This window comes from Bubalus bubalis, chromosome X, assembly GCF_019923935.1.
Source record: "Bubalus bubalis isolate 160015118507 breed Murrah chromosome X, NDDB_SH_1, whole genome shotgun sequence".
NCBI lineage: Eukaryota > Metazoa > Chordata > Mammalia > Artiodactyla > Bovidae > Bubalus > Bubalus bubalis.
The window spans coordinates 127613468-127631631 of record NC_059181.1 but is presented as its reverse complement, the minus strand read 5'-3'; the positions used below and the strand labels follow the sequence as shown (position 1 = coordinate 127631631).

Sequence of the window (18164 nt, the reverse complement as noted above, 5' to 3'; positions counted from 1 at the left end):
AGATAAATACCAAAAAATTAATGTACCCCAATTAAAGGAGCAAAGCTACTGTACAGTAGGTCTCCATACATATCTTAAGTACACAGGTGCCTTGCAAACCTGAAATGCACAAGACCTCCTTTTATATAGTTTGATATTTATAATACATGGATACAACTGAGTTTCTCTGGTGGCATTTGTCAATGGAAGTTGAAGCATTTAAAAAGGTTTGTCATTATGTAATGATGGTGCCTAAAACCTCAATTTCTATGGTATTTTTGTGAATTGCTAGGTTTTATTCACTTTTTAATTCTAATGACATTAATTATAGAAAACTGTACAAGTAAGTTCAGAGTACTAAAATAAGCAAATGAAATACTTTTTCCAGTTTAGAATTTTCAAATCAGGACTGTCTCTTCCAAACATTCAGGCATTTTTTTTTTTCTTTTTAGGAATGGGAAGGAGTAAAATTGATAGGATTAGTATGAAGAAAAGCCATCTTTTCAATGTAGTCTTTACAAAAATGACATAAAACCTTCTCTATATTTGAGCATATAAACCTCATATAGGAGAATTCTAACCATTACAAAGTTAAATCTAAAACACTCAAGCATGACAGCATAAAAATATTCAAAAAACTTGATTTGGGTTACTGTATAATTCCATAAAGCTAAAGTTACATTTAAGTATAAACTTTCAGTAAATATGGCAACAGCAAACATCAAAAGCATATTTGCCAGCAGTTTCCCATACCTCTGTATAAAATAGTATTCCAAAGAAGCATGAGTGGATAGCAGAATTACCCATTTTACCTAAGACTTTCCTCACCAGTATCACCCTATGCCCCACTATTTTTGGGTGAAGTGCAAGTTATCATGAGATGGTTTTTCCCTTTGAAAAAAGATAAGGAGAAACTAAGGAAGAAAATTTTAAAATATAGATTTAAGACTTATCTGTGGATGAGCCAAAACACCCCAATTTGTCTACATTTTAGTAAATGTCAGGCAAATTGAAGTAGTTTCTGTCACAGTAGCTTCCAGAATAAAGCCAGTCCTGGGCTCCGCTGTAGGGATTAGGGCCTTGATGGAACCACCTCGTCTTCCAGTCCTCTGACTTGGACCTGTTCTTGCGTGCCACTTTTTGTTTCTCCTCCAGTCGCTTTTTTTCTTCACTGGCTTGATCCATTTCCCTGTTCTCCATGGCTCTGATGTCAGGTCGCAGCCTGCAGTCTGTCTTAGGAAGCATGCTCTCCATCTCCTTGTCTACTTCATTCAAAACCAGTGCAGAGCTAGTAAAATTATACATCTGGGCTGAATTCGGAGGCTGCGGGGCTATTTGCCACAGGAGAACGCTCCCAGGGATGACAAACACGCTCTGGAATTCTGGCACTGGCATTTCATCCGACTCCTCAGAAGCACTCACCTGTTTGCTGTTCTTCTTCTCTTCAGTATTTTTCTTATCATTTTTTTGCTAAGCATCAAATGTGGCCAGGTCAACACTGTATAAACATTCTGTCCACTTCCCGTAGAGAGCACAGAGCTTCTTTTTGCTTTTATCTTGAATGTAGCTTTCAACTATGTGTAATTCTTTACCAAAAAGGCCACATGGCTTAAAATTCAACATGCATTTGTCCCCAGTCTTGTGGTTTGTGATCTCCACATTCCCATACTGCTCGATCCAGAGCTTTCCCACAATGATGTTTTGCACACAGCAGGTAGGATTTGTCCGCGTATATGCTTCATTGTGTTCAAGAAGCTCCAGTGTTATGTTTCCTTTGGGTTCTGCTTCTATGCTTTTCCCCCAGAACTTCAGTTTGGGATAGATTGAGCCATGAAAGATGAAATCATTGTTTAATCCTTCAGCATGAAATGCACTAATGGGTGGGTGATGGCTGACCTGCTCAGAGATGAGTCTGAAACCAAGGTCATCTCGAACTAATTCATAAGTCTCTCCCAGAAGTGGGTTGAAAGGCTTTCCAATGCGTTCCCACTGAGAAGCAACAGCAGAGACAGCAAAGGTAGCTCCCCAATGCATCCTTTCCACAGGATCTGCAAACGAACTGGCCTTGTGGATGAGGTACTCAAGCTCCATAAAATCAGTGAGTCGCTGGAGGAAGCTCAAAGGCTCATTAAATATAACTGGCATGGTGATCTTGGAGAGTTCCATTCGGATACATTTTCTGAGGCTGCTCCAGATACTGAAGTCATTTCTGGAAAACATAGGGGAGGGCAGGCTTGTTCTGTGTTTTTTGATGCCTTTGGAGAATGCGTCTCCACCACCAGAGTCCTTGCCTTCCGACATTCTGTGCTGTCTACTGCTCGGGTGCTCTGCTTCCTCTTCCAAGGAGTGCGTGGTCAGTCACTGCTTCCAGTCTGCTCAGGGACAGAACTCACCCTCACTAAAGATTCTCAGAGGCGGGGAGCCTTTGACCAGAGACTGCTCTAATTCGTGATGTTCAGTGGCTAGAGTCGCCAGCGCTTGTGATAAAATTTTGGTTTTTTTTTTTCTTGTTCCTGTTCCAATTTCAAATTCCTCCCCTGGGCTGGGGCCGGGGCGCTGCCTGGTGGCGCACTCCGCCTGGTGCTGCTCGCTCTGCCCCGGGCTGCTCGAGGCTCCCGCACGAATGCGCTCGGACTGTTCTTCCGCCTATTTTTCAGCCCAGCCGGGAGGCGCAATCCAGGGCGACACCGCAAGGTCTCCCTAAGTCACCTTCGCGCGGCCCGCCCCCGGCTCCGGAGAGGTCGAGCAGGGAGAAAGGCGCGGCCCAGGACCAACGCCCTGGCCGCCCGCGGTCTGTGCTGGCCCCTCGGCTGCACCGCCGACCTCCGGGGCTCCCGCTGGCCTAATAAATAGTTTTTGAGCACCCACTATATGCCATGCATTGAGTTATGCGCTGGAAAGGAAAGGAAAGTCGCTCAGTCGTGTCCGACTCTTTGTGACCTCTGGACTGTAGCCTACCAGGCTCCTCCATCCACGGAATTTTCCAAGCAAGAGTACTGGAGGGGGTTGCCATTTCCTTCTCCCAGGGGATCTTCCCAACCCACGTCTCCCGCATTGCAGGCAGACGCTTTACCGTCTGAGCCACCAAGTCAGGTGCTTTGCACTGGAGATACAGCCAAAGCAAAGGCACTCGAATCCCCACACTCTAGAACTTACATGAGAGAGCGTAGCAGAATCGCACATGCATAATATATAATAAATGGAGCTAAGTGCTATAAAGAACACTGGAGCAAGGTAAGGGGATGAGAGAGAAGTGGGCAGCAGGGAGGGGGCATGTTATTGTATATAGGGTGGTCAGGGAGGATCTCTTTCTGATAAGGTGACATTTGAGCGGAGACCTAAATGAAGCAGATAATCGGGGAGAACAGCATTCCAGACAGAGGACACTCAGTACAAAAGCCCTGAGGCAGGAAAGTGCCCAATTTGTCCTGACAACATTGAGGAAGAAATTTAATGATCTGTTTTGGGGAGCCCATACAGAATGAACTCAAGGAAGAGGAAAGAACGCTAAGATGAGATAAGAGAAGTAATGAGGGGTGAGGGCAGACTGTGTACAGCTTTATGAGCCATTGCAAGAACTTGAGGTTTTATTGTCAGTGACAAGGAGGGTCACTGGGAGGTTTTAAGCAGAGGACTCACATGATCTGACACTGGCTTTAGAGAGGATCCTTCTGGAACTTATGGGGGGTAGTGGAAATGTTTTATATCTTAACTGGGGTATATGTTACACTAGTGTCTACATTTGTCAAACTCATTGGAATGTACATGTATGTGCATTTCATTGTATGTGATTAATATTTCATTAAGAAATACCTTCAAGTCAAAGGAGAAAAAAGAAACTGGTTGCTGTGTAGAAAATACTCCAGGGTAGGCAGGTCAAGGGATGAAGCGGAGAGATCAGAAGGCTACTGCTATTGTCCAGGTGAGAGATGGCAAGTGCCTCAAACCAGGTGGTGATGAGAAGGGGTCAGATTCTAGATGTTGTCTGAAGGTAAAACTGACAAGGTGTCTTAGATATGAGGTGTAAGATAAAGAGAAGAGTCAAGGTGACTCCAAGATTTTTGACTAGAGTAACTGGGTGGAAGGTGGTACCAATTAGTGAGATGGAGAGAGGCACATACAGAAAAGTACATAAAACACAACTTTGCAGTATACAAGTAGCTACATAGGAAGCATTGGCATAACCACCACCCAGGTCAAGAAATACAAAAGTAACAATGCTCAAGAAGCCCCTCAAGTATCCGGATTCTCCAGATGGCACACACAGGTAACCACTCTGCTGATTTTTATGGTAATCACTCCCTTGCGCTTTTTCCATTGATCTTCCTCTTTAACTATTTCTCTCTCCTTCCCTCTCACCAAGCCAAGAATAATGTATACTTAGTATCTTTCATTTTCTTATAACAGCTTTACTGAGATACAACTTACATATCATATAATTCACCGTTTTAAAATATGCCCTTGAGTGGCTTTTATTCACAAGTATATTCACAAGGTTGTGCAACCATCCCCACTATAATTTCAGAACATTTTCTCAATACTTCAAAAAGAAAAGCATACCCTATATCTGAAACTAACACAATAGTGTAAATCAACTATGTTCCAATAAAATTAAAATTTTAAAATTTTTGCTAATGATAAAAAAGAAAAGCATACCCATTAGCAGTCATTCTTCATCTCCCCAGTCATCCAGCAATCTTTCTGTCTCTATATATTTGCCTTTCCTGGACATTTTGTATCAGTGGAATCATATTGGGTTGGCCCAAAAGTTCATTTGGGTTTTTTATGGAAAGCCTGGACTGAACTTTCGGGCCAACCCAATACAATGTGTGGCCTTTTGTGTCTGCCTGCTTTCATTTAGCATGTTCTCAGGGTTCATCCATGTTGTCGAGTATATCAATACATTCCTTGATGTGGCTGAGTAATACTCCATTTTACGGAGATACTACCTTTTGTTTATCCATTTATCAATTGATGGACTTTAGATTGTTTCCACATTTTGGCTATTATGAATAATGATACATTCATGGACACATACTTCTGTGTCTAGGTGTATCTTCATTTCTCTTGGGGAGATATATAGGAGTGGAAATGCTGTTATATGGTTAACTGCTTAACCTTTTAAAAACTGTTTTTTAACTGAAGTGAAATTCACATAACATGAAATTAACCAGTTTAAAGTGAACAGTTTGGTGGCATTCACAGTGTTGTAAAACTACTGTGTGTGTGCGCTCAGTCGCTTCAGTCATGTCCAACTCTTTGTGACCTCATGGACTGTAGCCCACCAGGCTCTGCTGTCCAGGCAAGAATACTGGATTCTCCAGGCAAGAATACTGGAGTGGGTTGCCATGCCCTCCTCCAGGGGATCTTCCTGACCCAGGCATCTCTATGTCCCCTGCATTGGCAGGCAGGTTTCTTACCACTAGCATCACCTGGGAAGCCCTATGAAACTACTAGCTCTATATAATTCCAAGACATTTTCATCATCCCAGAAGAAAACCTCATACCCATTAAGTAAATGCTCCCGAGTCTCTCCTCTCAGCATCTTCTGGCAACCACCAATCTTCATTGTTTCCGTGGATTTAGCTATTCTAGATACTTCATGTAAAAGGAATCATACAGTATATAGTCCTGTGTCTGGCTTTCACTTAATACAATGTTTTCAAGGTTCATTCACATTGTAGTATGTGTATGTATCAGCACTTCCTTTTTGAAGCAGAATAATATTCCATTGTATGTATATACCACAATTTATTATCCATCTTTCTATTGATGGATATTTTTGTATTTTCCACCTTTTGGCAATTGTGAATAGTGCTGCTCTGAAAAATGAGTGTATATATCTTTGAGTACCTGGTTTTTAATTCTTTTGAGTATTCACCTAGAAGTAGAATTGCTGGGTCATATGGTAATGCTATCTTTAACTTTTTGAAGCACTGGCAAACTGTCTTCTTTTAGCAGCTAAGGCATTTTATTTAGGAAACCCGAACAAACTTTTTTTTTAATTTACGTATTTTTAATTGAAGGATAATTGCTTTACAGTACTGTGTTGGTTTCTTCCATACATCAACGTGAATCAGCCATAGGTATATATATGTCCCCTCCCTCTTGAACTTCCCTCCCACCCCTCTACGTCTGAACAAATTTTTGGCCAACCCAATATATTCCTACCAGCAGTGTAAGAGGGCTCCAATTTCTCCACATCACCAGCACGTGTTATTTCCCTTTTTCTTAATAGCAATCCTAGTAGATGTGAAGCAGTATCTCATCATGGCTTGGATTTGTACTTTCCTAATGAGAAGGAAATGGCACCCCACTCCAGTATTCTTGCCTGGAGAATCCCATGGACAGAGGAGCCTGGTGGGCTACAGTCCATGGGGTCCCCAAGAGTCGGACATGACTGAGTGACTTCACTTTCGCTTTCTTAAATATTATACAGTGGAAGTGAGAAATAGATTTAAGGGACTAGATCTGATAGATAGAGTGCCTATGATGAACTATGGAAGGAGGTTCGTGACATTGTACAGGAGACAGGGATCAACACCATCCCCATGGAAAAGAAATGCAAAAAAGCAAAATGGCTGTCTGGGGAGCCCTTACAAATAGCTGTGAAAAGAAGAGACGCAAAAAGCAAAGGAGAAAAGGAAAGAGATAAGCATCTGAATGCAGAGTTCCAAATAGCAAGGAGAGATAAGAAAGCCTTCCTCAGTGATCAATGCAAAGAAATAGAGGAAAACAACAGAATGGGAAAGACTAGACATCTCTTCAAGAAAATTAGAGATACCAAGGGAACATTTCATGCAAAGATGGACTCAATAAAGGATAGAAATGGTATGGACCTAACAGGAGCAGAAGATATTAAGAGGTGGCAAGACTACACAGAAGAATTGTACAAAAAAGATCTTCGTGACCAAGATAATCATGATGGTGTGATCACTCACCTAGAGCCAGACATCCTGGAATGTGAAGTCAAGTGGACCTTAGAAAGCATCACTATGAACAAAGCTAGTGGACGTGATGGAATTCCACTTGAGCTATTTCAAATCCTGAAAGATGATGCTGTGAAAATGCTGCACTCAATATGCCAGCAAATTCGGAAAACTCAGCAGTGGCCACAGGACTGGAAAAGGTCAGTTTTCATTCCAATCCCTAAGAAAGGCAATGCCAAAGAATGCTCAAACTACCGCACAATTGCACTCATCTCACACTCTAGTAAAGTAATTCTTAAAATTCTCCAAGCCAGGCTTCAGCAATACATGAACCATGAACTTCCAGATGTTCAAGCTGGTTTTAGAAAAGGCAGAGGAACCAGAGATCAAATTGCCAACATCCTCTGGATCATCGAAAAAGCAAGAGAGTTCCAGAAGAACATCTATTTCTGCTTTATTGACTATGCCAAAGCCTTTGCCTGTGTGGATCACAATAAACTGTGGAAAATTCTTCAAGAGATGGGAATACCAGACCACCTGACCTGCCTCTTGAGAAACCTGTATGCAGGTCAGGAAGCAACCGTTAGAACTGGACATGGTACAACAGACTGGTTCCAAATAGGAAAAGGAGTACGTCAAGGGTGTATATTGTCACCCTGCTTATTTAACTTCTATGCAGAGTACATCATGAGAAACGCTAGGCAGGAAGAAGCACAAGCTGGAATCAAGATTGCCGGGAGAAATATCAATAATCTCAGATATGCAGATGACACCACCCTATGGCAGAAAGTGAAGAGGAACTACAGAGCCTCTTGATGAAAGTGAAAGAGGAGAGTGAAAAAGTTGGCTTAAAGCTCAACATGCAGAAAACTAAGATCATGGCATCTGGTCCTATCACTTCATGGGAAATAGATGGGGAAATAGTGTCAGACTTTATTTTTGGGGGCTCCAAAATCACTGCAGATGGTGACTGCAGCCATGAAATTAAAAGACACTTACTCCTTGAAAGGAAAGTTATGACCAACCTAGATAGCATATTCAAAAGCAGAGACATTACTTTGTCAACAAAGGTCCGTCTAGTCAAGGCTATGGTTTTTCCAGTGGTCATGTATGGATATGAGAGTTGGACTGTGAAGAAAGCTGAGCACCAAAGAATTGATGCTTTTGAACTGTGGTGTTGGAGAAGACTCTTGAAAGTCCCATGGACTGCAAGGAGATCCAACCAGTCCATTCTAAAGGAGATCAGTCCTGGATGTTCTTTGGAAGGACTGATGCTGAAGCTGAAACTCCAATACTTTGGCCACCTCATGCGAAGCATTGACTCATTGGAGAAGACTCTGATGCTGGGAGGGATTGGGGGCAGGAGAAGGGGACAACAGAGGATGAGATGGCTGGATGGCATCACCGACTCGATGGACATGAGTTTGAGTGAACTCCGGGAGTTGGTGATGGACAGGGAGGCCTGGCTACAATTCATAGGGTCGCAAAGAGTCGGACACGACTGAGCGACTGAACTGAACTGAATGACTAATAACTGAGAATCTTTACATGTGCATGTTAGCCATTGTATGTCATCTTTGGAGAACTGTCTATTCAAGTCCTTTATAGATTTTTTAATTGGGTTTTTTTGACTCTGGGTTGTTCAGTTGTAAGAGTTCTTTATATATTCTGGCCCATATCAGATATATAATGTACAAAATTTTTCTCCCAATCTGAGTTGTCTTTTTACTTTATTGTTGGTATTCTTTGAACCACAAAAACTTTTAATTTTGATGGAGTACAATTTAACCACTTTTCTTGTTATTCATGCTTCTGGTGTCACATCTGAAAATACATTGATAAATCTGAAGTCATAGAGATTTACCCTTATGTTTTCAAGAGTTTTATAGTTTTAGCTCTTTCATTTAGGTTTTTGATCCATTTTAACTTTTGTGTATGGCATGAGATAAGGGTCTGATTTCATTCTTCGGCCTGTGGCTATCCAGTGATCTAGCACCATTTGTTGAAAAGACCATTGAATGTTCTTGGCACTCTTTTAAAATGAATCAGTTGACTGTAGCCAAGTGGGCTTGTTTCTGGACTCTCAGTTCTACTCCATTTACCTATATGTCTATTCTTATGCCAGTACCACAAGGTCTTGATTACTGTCATTTTATAGAAAGTTTTAAAATCAGAAGTGTGAACCTCCCTATCCTTTTGGATATTCTGGATCTCCAAAATTCTTTATGAATGTTTGAGTCAGCTCATCAACTTCTACAAATAAATCAGCTGGGATTTTAATAGAGATTTCATGGAATCTGTAAATCAATTTAGGGATTATTTCCATCTAAATAATGTTAACTAATATGGGGAATTCCCTGGTGGTCCTGTGGTTAGGACTACATGCTTTCACTGCATGGGGTCTGGGCTCGACCCCTCATCAGGAACTAAGATCCTGAAAGCTGAAAGGTGGCAAGGCCAAAAATAAATAAATAAACAATATTAATTAATAGTAATCTAATCAAACTCAGTGAACATAGGATGGTTTTCCATTCATTTTAATCTTTAATTTCTTTTACAATTATTCAAGGTGTTCATTTGTAATCCTTTTTATCTGTATAGGATCAGCAGTAATGTGCCCTCCTCATTTCTTTTTTTTTTTTCTTTTTTGGCCATGCTGCATGTCTTGTGGATATAAGTTAAACCTAGGCTGGGCAGTGAAATGCTAAGTTCTAACCACTGGACTGTCAGGAAATTCCCTATTGATTTCTGATTCTTGTCATTTGAATCCTCTTCTCTTTTGTTATTTTTGAGTCAATCTAGCTAAAAGTTTGCCAATTTTATTGATCTTTTCAAAGAACCAACTTCTGGTTTCATTGATTTTTCTCTGTTGTTTTTCTAGTCTCTCTTTCATTAATTTCCTTCTAGTCTTTATTATTGCCTTCCTAATGCTTGCTTTAGGTCTAGTTGGGAAATACACTTTTCCAGCGGGTTTTTTTTTTTTTGTTTGTTTGTTTTTTTTTTTGGATATTCTGGGTCTTTGTTGCTGCACTCAGACTTTCTCTAGTTGTAGTGAGAGGGGGCTGCTCTTTGTTGTGGTGTGTGAGCTTCTCACTGCGGTGGTTTCTCTTATTGCAGAGCACGGGCTCTAGGGCACACGGCCTTCGGTAGTTGCAGCACGTGGGCTCAGTATTTGTGACGCATAGGCTTAGTTGCTCTGGGGCATGTGAGATCTTCCTGGACCAGGAGATCAAACCCCTGCATTGGCAGGTAGATTCTCAACCACTGGACCACCAGGGAAGCCCACCATTCATGTATTAGTGCATCAGAATCAGCTTCAGATTTATAGTAATTTAATTCCAGTGAGACATAAAACATTCCTATATACTTCTATTCTCTTTTGTCCCTTTTCATGATACATACTACATCTATAAATGTTACAAACTAACAATACATCATTACAGAGGTCCCCAACCCCCAGGCCACAGACTGATACCACTCTGTGGCTTGTTAGGAACCAGGCCACACAACAGGAGGTGAGTGGTGGGTGAACAAGCATGGCTTCATCTGTATTTACAGCAGTTCCCCGGGAACATGAACCTGAGTTCCCCCTCCTGTCAAATCATCAACAGCATTAGATTCTCAGAGAAGCACAATAAATGTAATGCATCTGAGTCATCCTGAAACCACCCCTACCACCACCCCAGTCCATGGAAAAATTGTCTTCCGTGAAACTGGTCCCTGGGGACTGCTGTGTTATTATATTATTTATATACTTTTATGACTTTTATAGGACCTAAGAAATGAAAACAATTATATATTTATACCTTCTGTTATATTAACCTTCTTTTTATCATTTCTGATTCTCTTTATTTATTCTGGTAGATCTGAAAAACCATCTGGAGTCATTTTCTAGCCCAATACATGTTTGTTCCACCCACCTCTTTTGTGATATTATTGGAAAATATATTACATTTCTGTTGTAGACCCAACAATACAGTACAGATATATTATTTTATACAGTTAATATATAAATTGGTTGAGAGAAGAAGGGAGAAGAAATACACATTTATACTGTTTTTTAATAATTCAGTTCAGTTCAGTCACTCAGTCGTGTCTGACTCTTCGCAACCCCATGGACTGCAGCACACCAGGCTTCACTGTCCATCGCCAACTCCCAGAGCTTGCTCAAACTCATGTCCATCGAGTCGGTGATGCCATCCAGCCATCTCATCCTCTGTCGTCCCCTTCTCCTCCTGCTCTCAATCTTTCCCAGCATCAGGGTCTTTTCAAATGAGTCAGTTCTTTGCATCAGGTGGCCAAAGTATTGGAGTTTCAGCTTCAGTGTCAGTCCTTCCAATGAATATTCAGGACTGATTTCCTTTAGGATTGACTGGTTTGATCTCCTTGCAGTCCAAGGGACTCTCAAGAGTCTTCTCCAGCACCACAGTTCAAAAGCACCAATTCTTCGGTTCTCAGCTTTCTTTATGGTCCAGCTCTCACATGCATCCATGACTACAGGAGAAACCATAGCTTTGACTAGACAGACCTTTGTTGGCAAAGTAATGTCTCTGCTTTTCAATATGCTGTCTAATTTGGTCAGAGCTTTTCTATCAAGGAGTAAGCATCTTTTAATTTCATGGCTGCAGTCACCATCTGCAGTGATTTTGGAGCACCCCCCCCAAAAAAAATTATTATACAACTACTATTGGTTTGTAACCTCAGGAGTTCCCTGAGTGAAATCTGAAATTGACCCCCTTACATGGAGCATAAGGAGAGACCAATAAAAGAGGCAGACCTCTCCAGATTTTCAGGTTGCAGTTTTAATAAGCAAGGGAAGTTACATAGGAGGCTTGTCTTGGGTAGCTGCAAGCTGAGGAAATCCCACATCCACCCACCAGATTCACTCTCGTAACAACTTTCATATATAATGTACAGCAGTGTTAATTACATTTATTTTTCTTATAAATTGAAGTTTGTACTGTAAACAGACAATGTGGAGTGCCATTCCAGTTCTACAAGGATCAAGTCATTGGCCACTGCAGTCACTGACCTACAAGGCACCCTGAAAGAATTTAGGATGAAACATTGTGTGTTTTAGATATATGGGCCCCCAGATAGTTAAAATGCATATCTAAGGAAGAATTTCAATGACTCCATTAATCTTGCATCTTCCCATACTTAGAAAAGTACTAAAATCATTAACTGAGATACTGATCCTCATGAGCAGTAAACTTTCACCAAGATCTTGACTGCACTATATGTACTAGCTCTTCCCCTACCTTTTCAAAACTATTTCTCAGAGTTTTCTGAGAGGCTGTCTCCTGGGCTACAGTCGTCAGCAAGAGTCAGAGTAGATTTAACTCACAGTTTTTACATTGTGTTTTTTCCAGTACCTTTTGATTACTTTCATTCAACTCCCCCTCCCCCCACCTCCACCTCTGGTAACCACAAATCTGATATCTTTTTCTGTGAATTTGTTTGTTTTTGAAGTTTAACTGACCTACAATATTAGGTCAGCTACTAGTATACAGCATAGTGATTCCATATCTATATACATTTCAAAATGATCACCATAATAAGTCTACTTACCACTGAGCAGTATCCTTATGAGAAGAAGAAATGTGGATACAAGAAATCAGGGGCCTTCCCTGGTGGTCCAGTGGTTAAGAATCTGCCTGCCAGTGGAAGTGACATGGGTTTGATCCCTGCTTCTGGAAGATTCCACATGCCTCAGGGCAACTAAGCCTGAATGCTACAACTACTGAGCCTGCACTCTAAAGCTCCACAACGAGAGAAGCCACTGCAATGAGAAGCTTGCATACTATAAATAGAGAGTGGCCCCCCGCTCACCACAACCAGAGAAAGCCCGTGCACAGCAAGGAAGACACAAGCACAGCCAAAAAAAAAAAAAAGAAACATCAGGGGTGCATGTACATAGAGGAATGACCATGTGAGAACATAGTGAAAGATAGCCATCTGCAAGCCAAGGAGAGAGTCCTCAGAAATAAAACATGCTGACGCTTTGATCTTGGAGTTCTAGCCTCCGGAACTGTGAGAAAGTAAGTATCTGCTGTTTAAGCTGCCCAGTGTGTGGTATTTTGTTATGGCGGTCCTAGCAAGGTAATATAGGGCTTACTTTGGCCACCTGATGGGATTCCCTGGTTGCTCAGATGGTAAAGAGTCTGCCTGCAATGTGGAAGACCTGAGTTCAATCCCTGGGTTGGGAAGATCCCCTGGAGAAGGAAATGGCAACCCACTCCAGTATTCTTACCTGGAAAATCCCATGGACAGAGGAGCCTGGTGGGCTACAGTCCATAGGGTCGTAAAGAGTCAGACATGACTGAGTGACTTCACTTTGGCCACCTAATGTGAAAAGCCAACTCATTGGGGAAGACCCTGATGCTGGGAAAGACTGAGGGCAAGAGGTGAAGTGGGCAACAGAGGATGAGATAGCTGGATGGCATCATCAACTCAGCAGACATGAATTAGAGCAAACTTGGGGAGACAGTGATGGACAGGGAAGCCTGGCATGCTGCAGTCCACAGGGTCACAGAGAATTGGACATGACTGAGAGACTGAACAACGACAACAGGTGGCACTAGTGGTAAAGAACTTGCCTGCCAAAGGTAATTAATATAAGACCCTCTAGTAAGTTTTTCATTTAAGTTACTGTACCTTTCATTCCAGTATTTCCAATTCTTTTTTTATATATAATTTATTCTTTTTTTTATACTTTAGTTTATTTTTTTTAATTTTATTTTATTTTTAAACTTTACATAATTGTATTAGTTTTGCCAAATATCAAAATGAATCCGCCGCAGGTATACATGTGTTCCCCATCCTGAACCCTCCTCCCTCCTCCCTCCCCATTCCATCCCTCTGGGTCGTCCCAGTGCACCAGCCCCAAGCATCCAGTATCGTGCATCTAACCTGGACTGGCAACTCGTTTCATACATGATATTTTACATGTTTCAATGCCATTCTCCCAAATCTTCCCACCCTCTCCCTCTCCCACAGAGTCCATAAGACTGTTCTATACATCAGTGTCTCTTTTGCTGTCTCGTACACAGGGTTATTGTTACCATCTTTCTAAATTCCATATATATGCGTTAGTATACTGTATTGGTGTTTTTCTTTCTGGCTTACTTCACTCTGTATAATAGGCTCCAGTTTCATCCACCTCATTAGAACTGATTCAAATGTATTCTTTTTAATGGCTGAGTAATACTCCATTGTGTGTATGTACCACAGCTTTCTTATCCATTCATCTGCTGATGGACATCTAGGTTGCTTCCATGTCCTCGCTATTATAAACAGTGCTGCGATGAACATTGGGGTACACGTGTCTCTTTCCCTTCTGGTTTCCTCAGTGTGTATGCCCAGCAGTGGGATTGCTGGATCATAAGGCAGTTCTATTTCCAGTTTTTTAAGGAATCTCCACACTGTTCTCCATAGTGGCTGTACTAGTTTGCATTCCCACCAACAGTGCAAGAGGGTTCCCTTTTCTCCACACCCTCTCCAGCATTTATTGCTTGTAGACTTTTGGATCGCAGCCATTCTGACTGGTGTGAAATGGTACCTCATAGTGGTTTTGATTTGCATTTCTCTGATAATGAGTGATGTTGAGCATCTTTTCATGTGTTTGTTAGCCATCTGTATGTCTTCTTTGGAGAAATGTCTATTTAGTTCTTTGGCCCATTTTTTGATTGGGTCATTTATTTTTCTGGAATTGAGCTGTAGGAGTTGCTTGTATATTCTCGAGATTAGTTGTTTGTCAGTTGCTTCATTTGCTATTATCTTCTCCCATTCTGAAGGCTGTCTTTTCACCTTGCTAATAGTTTCCTTTGATGTGCAGAAGCTTTTAAGGTTAATTAGGTCCCATTTGTTTATTTTTGCTTTTATTTCCAATATTCTGGGAGGTGGGTCATAGAGGATCCTGCTGTGATGTATGTCAGAGAGTGTTTTGCCTATGTTCTCCTCTAGGAATTTTATAGTTTCTGGTCTTACGTTTAGATCTTTAATCCATTTTGAGTTTATTTTTGTGTATGGTGTTAGAAAGTGTTCTAGTTTCATTCTTTTACAAGTGGTTGACCAGATTTCCCAGCACCACTTGTTAAAGAGATTGTCTTTAATCCATTGTATATTCTTGCCTCCTTTGTCAAAGATAAGGTGTCCATATGTGCGTGGATTTATCTCTGGGCTTTCTATTTTGTTCCATTGATCTATATTTCTGTCTTTGTGCCAGTACCATACTGTCTTGATAACTGTGGCTTTGTAGTAGAGCCTGAAGTCAGGCAGGTTGATTCCTCCAGTTCCATTCTTCTTTCTCAAGATCGCTTTGGCTATTTGAGGTTTTTTGTATTTCCATACAAATTGTGAAATTATTTGTTCTAGCTCTGTGAAGAATACTGTTGGTAGCTTGATAGGGATTGCATTGAATCTATAGATTGCTTTGGGTAGTATACTCATTTTCACTATATTGAATCTTCCAATCCATGAACATGGTATATTTCTCCATCTGTTAGTGTCCTCTTTGATTTCTTTCACCAGTGTTTTATAGTTTTCTATATATAGGTCTTTAGTTTCTTTAGGTAGATATATTCCTAAGTATTTTATTCTTTCCGTTGCAATGGTGAATGGAATTGTTTCCTTAATTTCTCTTTCTGTTTTCTCATTATTAGTGTATAGGAATGCAAGGGATTTCTGTGTGTTGATTTTATATCCTGCAACTTTACTATAGTCATTGATTAGTTCTAGTAATTTTCTGGTGGAGCCTTTAGGGTTTTCTATGTAGAGGATCATGTCATCTGCAAACAGTGAGAGCTTTACTTCTTCTTTTCCAATTTGGATTCCTTTTATTTCTTTTTCTGCTCTGATTGCTGTGGCCAAAACTTCCAAAACTATGTTGAATAGTAATGGTGAAAGTGGGCACCCTTGTCTTGTTCCTGACTTTAGAGGAAATGCTTTCAGTTTTTCACCATTGAGGATAATGTTTGCTGTGGGTTTGTCATATACAGCTTTGATTATGTTGAGGTATGTTCCTTCTATTCCTGCTTTCTGGAGAGTTTTGATCATAAATGGATGTTGAATTTTGTCAAAGGCTTTCTCTGCATCTATTGAGATAATCATATGGTTTTTATTTTTCAATTTGTTAATGTGGTGTATTACATTGATTGATTTGCAGATATTGAAGAATCCTTGCATCCCTGGGATAAAGCCCACTTGGTCCTGGTGTATGATCTTTTTAATGTGTTGTTGGATTCTGATTGCTAGAATTTGGTTAAGGATTTTTGCATCTATGTTGATCAGTGATATTGGCCTGTAGTTTTCTTTTTTTGTGGGATCTTTGTCAGGTTTTGGTATTAGGGTGATGGTGGCCTCATAGAATGAGTTTGGAAGTTTACCATCCTCTGCAATTTTCTGGAAGAGTTTGAGCAGGATAGGTGTTAGCTCTTCTCTAAATTTTTGGAAGAATTCAGCTGTGAAGCCGTCTGGACCTGGGCTTTTGTTTGCTGGAAGATTTTTGATTACAGTTTCAATTTCCGTGCTTGTGATGGGTCTGTTAAGATTTTCTATTTCTTCCTGGTCGTGGTTTGGAAAGTTGTACTTTTCTAAGAATTTGTCCATTTCTTCCACGTTGTCCATTTTATTGGCATATAATTGTTGATAGTACTCTCTTATGATCCTTTGTATTTCTGTGTTGTCTGTTGTGATCTCTCCATTTTCATTTCTAATTTTATTGATTTGATTTTTCTCCCTTTGTTTCTTGATGAGTCTGGCTAATGGTTTATCAATTTTATTTATCTTTTCAAAAAACCAGCTTTTGGTTTTGTTGATTTTTGCTATGATCTCTTTTGTTTCTTTTGCATTTATTTCTGCTGTAAGTTTTAAGATTTCTTTCCTTCTACTAACCTTAGGGTTCTTCATTTCTTCCTTTTCTAGTTGCTTTAGGTGTAGAGTTAGGTTATTTATTTGACTTTTTTCTTGTTTCTTGAGGTGTGCCTGTATTGCTATGAACTTTCCCCTTAGGACTGCTTTTACCGTGTCCCACAGGTTTTGGGTTGTTGTGTTTTCATTTTCATTCGTTATATATAATTTATTCTTGTTGAGTTCTCTATTTCATACAACATTGTCTCATACTTTTATTTCTTTAATCATGGTTTTCTTTAGTTCTTTGAATGTATTTATAATGGATACTTTGAAGTCTGTTAAATCTGATACCTGGTTCTTCCCTGGTGGTTCAGTGGCTGAGACTTTGTGGTCCCAATGCAAGGGGGCCTGGGTTTGGTCTCTGGTCAGGGAACTGGATCCCACATGCTACAGCTAGGACCTGGCACAGTCAAATAAATAAATATTTTTTAAAAATCTGACACCTGATTACTCTCACAGATAGTTTTTGTTACCTGTTCCTCCCCAAGTGTGTGGGTAATACTTTTCTGTTTCTTTGTATATCTCCTAGTATTTTCATTGGAATCTGGGCGTTTTAGGTAATATACTGACTCTGGGTGTAGGCTCCCCAGCCACCACTCTGGGCTTCTTATTGTTATTTGCTTACTGAGAGGCTGGATCATTAATGAAGTCTCTCCTTGCTATCCATGCCCCACTGTACCCCTCCCAGTGTACACCTCTCATGTTGGTCCTCAAGGAGTATGGCCTTGGTGAACCCATAGTCTCCCAAGATGACAGTGGTTTTGACAGGTTTCTCTCTTTTCCTGACAGTACCCAGCTGCTAGACTCCTTTATTTGCAAGATTGTTGTTCTACTGTCTTCTACAGCAGCCTGAGGCATAAACTGCTCTACTGTCCATCCCAATCAAACGAGAGCTCCTTTGGAGGACCAGTTCCTGAGGTCAATGTTTGAGCTTTGTTCTGCACCTAGGAGGGCTCCTTACACAGTTCTCTTCTTAGAGGAGCTGGCCTACAGTTTAGTTTATATCTCCACTGAATCTAATAATCTTAAATCCTCCCAAAGAGCAAACTCCTCCTTTTACCATGACCTCCACTGTGTTTCCCACTCTAGTACTCTTGCCTGGAAAATCCCATGGATGGAGGAGCCTGGTGGGCTGCAGTCCATGGGGTTGCTAGGAGTCGGGCATGACTGAGTGACTTCACTTTCACTTTTCACTTTCATGCATTGGAGAAGGAAATGGCAACCCACTCCAGTGTTCTTGCCTGGATAGTCCCAGGGACAGGGGAGCCTGGTGGGCTGCCGTCTATGGGGTTGCACAGAGTCGGACATGACTGAAGTGACTTAGCAGCAGCAGCAGCCACTGTG

The 18164-nt window shown here is 40.9% G+C and overlaps 1 protein-coding gene across 1 annotated transcript; it reads right to left on the bottom strand.

Moving 5' to 3' along the window:
• Positions 1–668: 668 nt before the first annotated feature.
• Positions 669–2847, bottom strand: LOC102392681 (oxysterol-binding protein-related protein 1-like). Its single transcript, XM_044936653.2, is given in 1 exon segment — positions 669–2847. A coding segment is annotated over 1 exon segment (1311 nt). The 5' UTR covers positions 2281–2847; the 3' UTR covers positions 669–969.
• Between the last annotated feature and the right edge of the window lie 15317 nt (positions 2848–18164).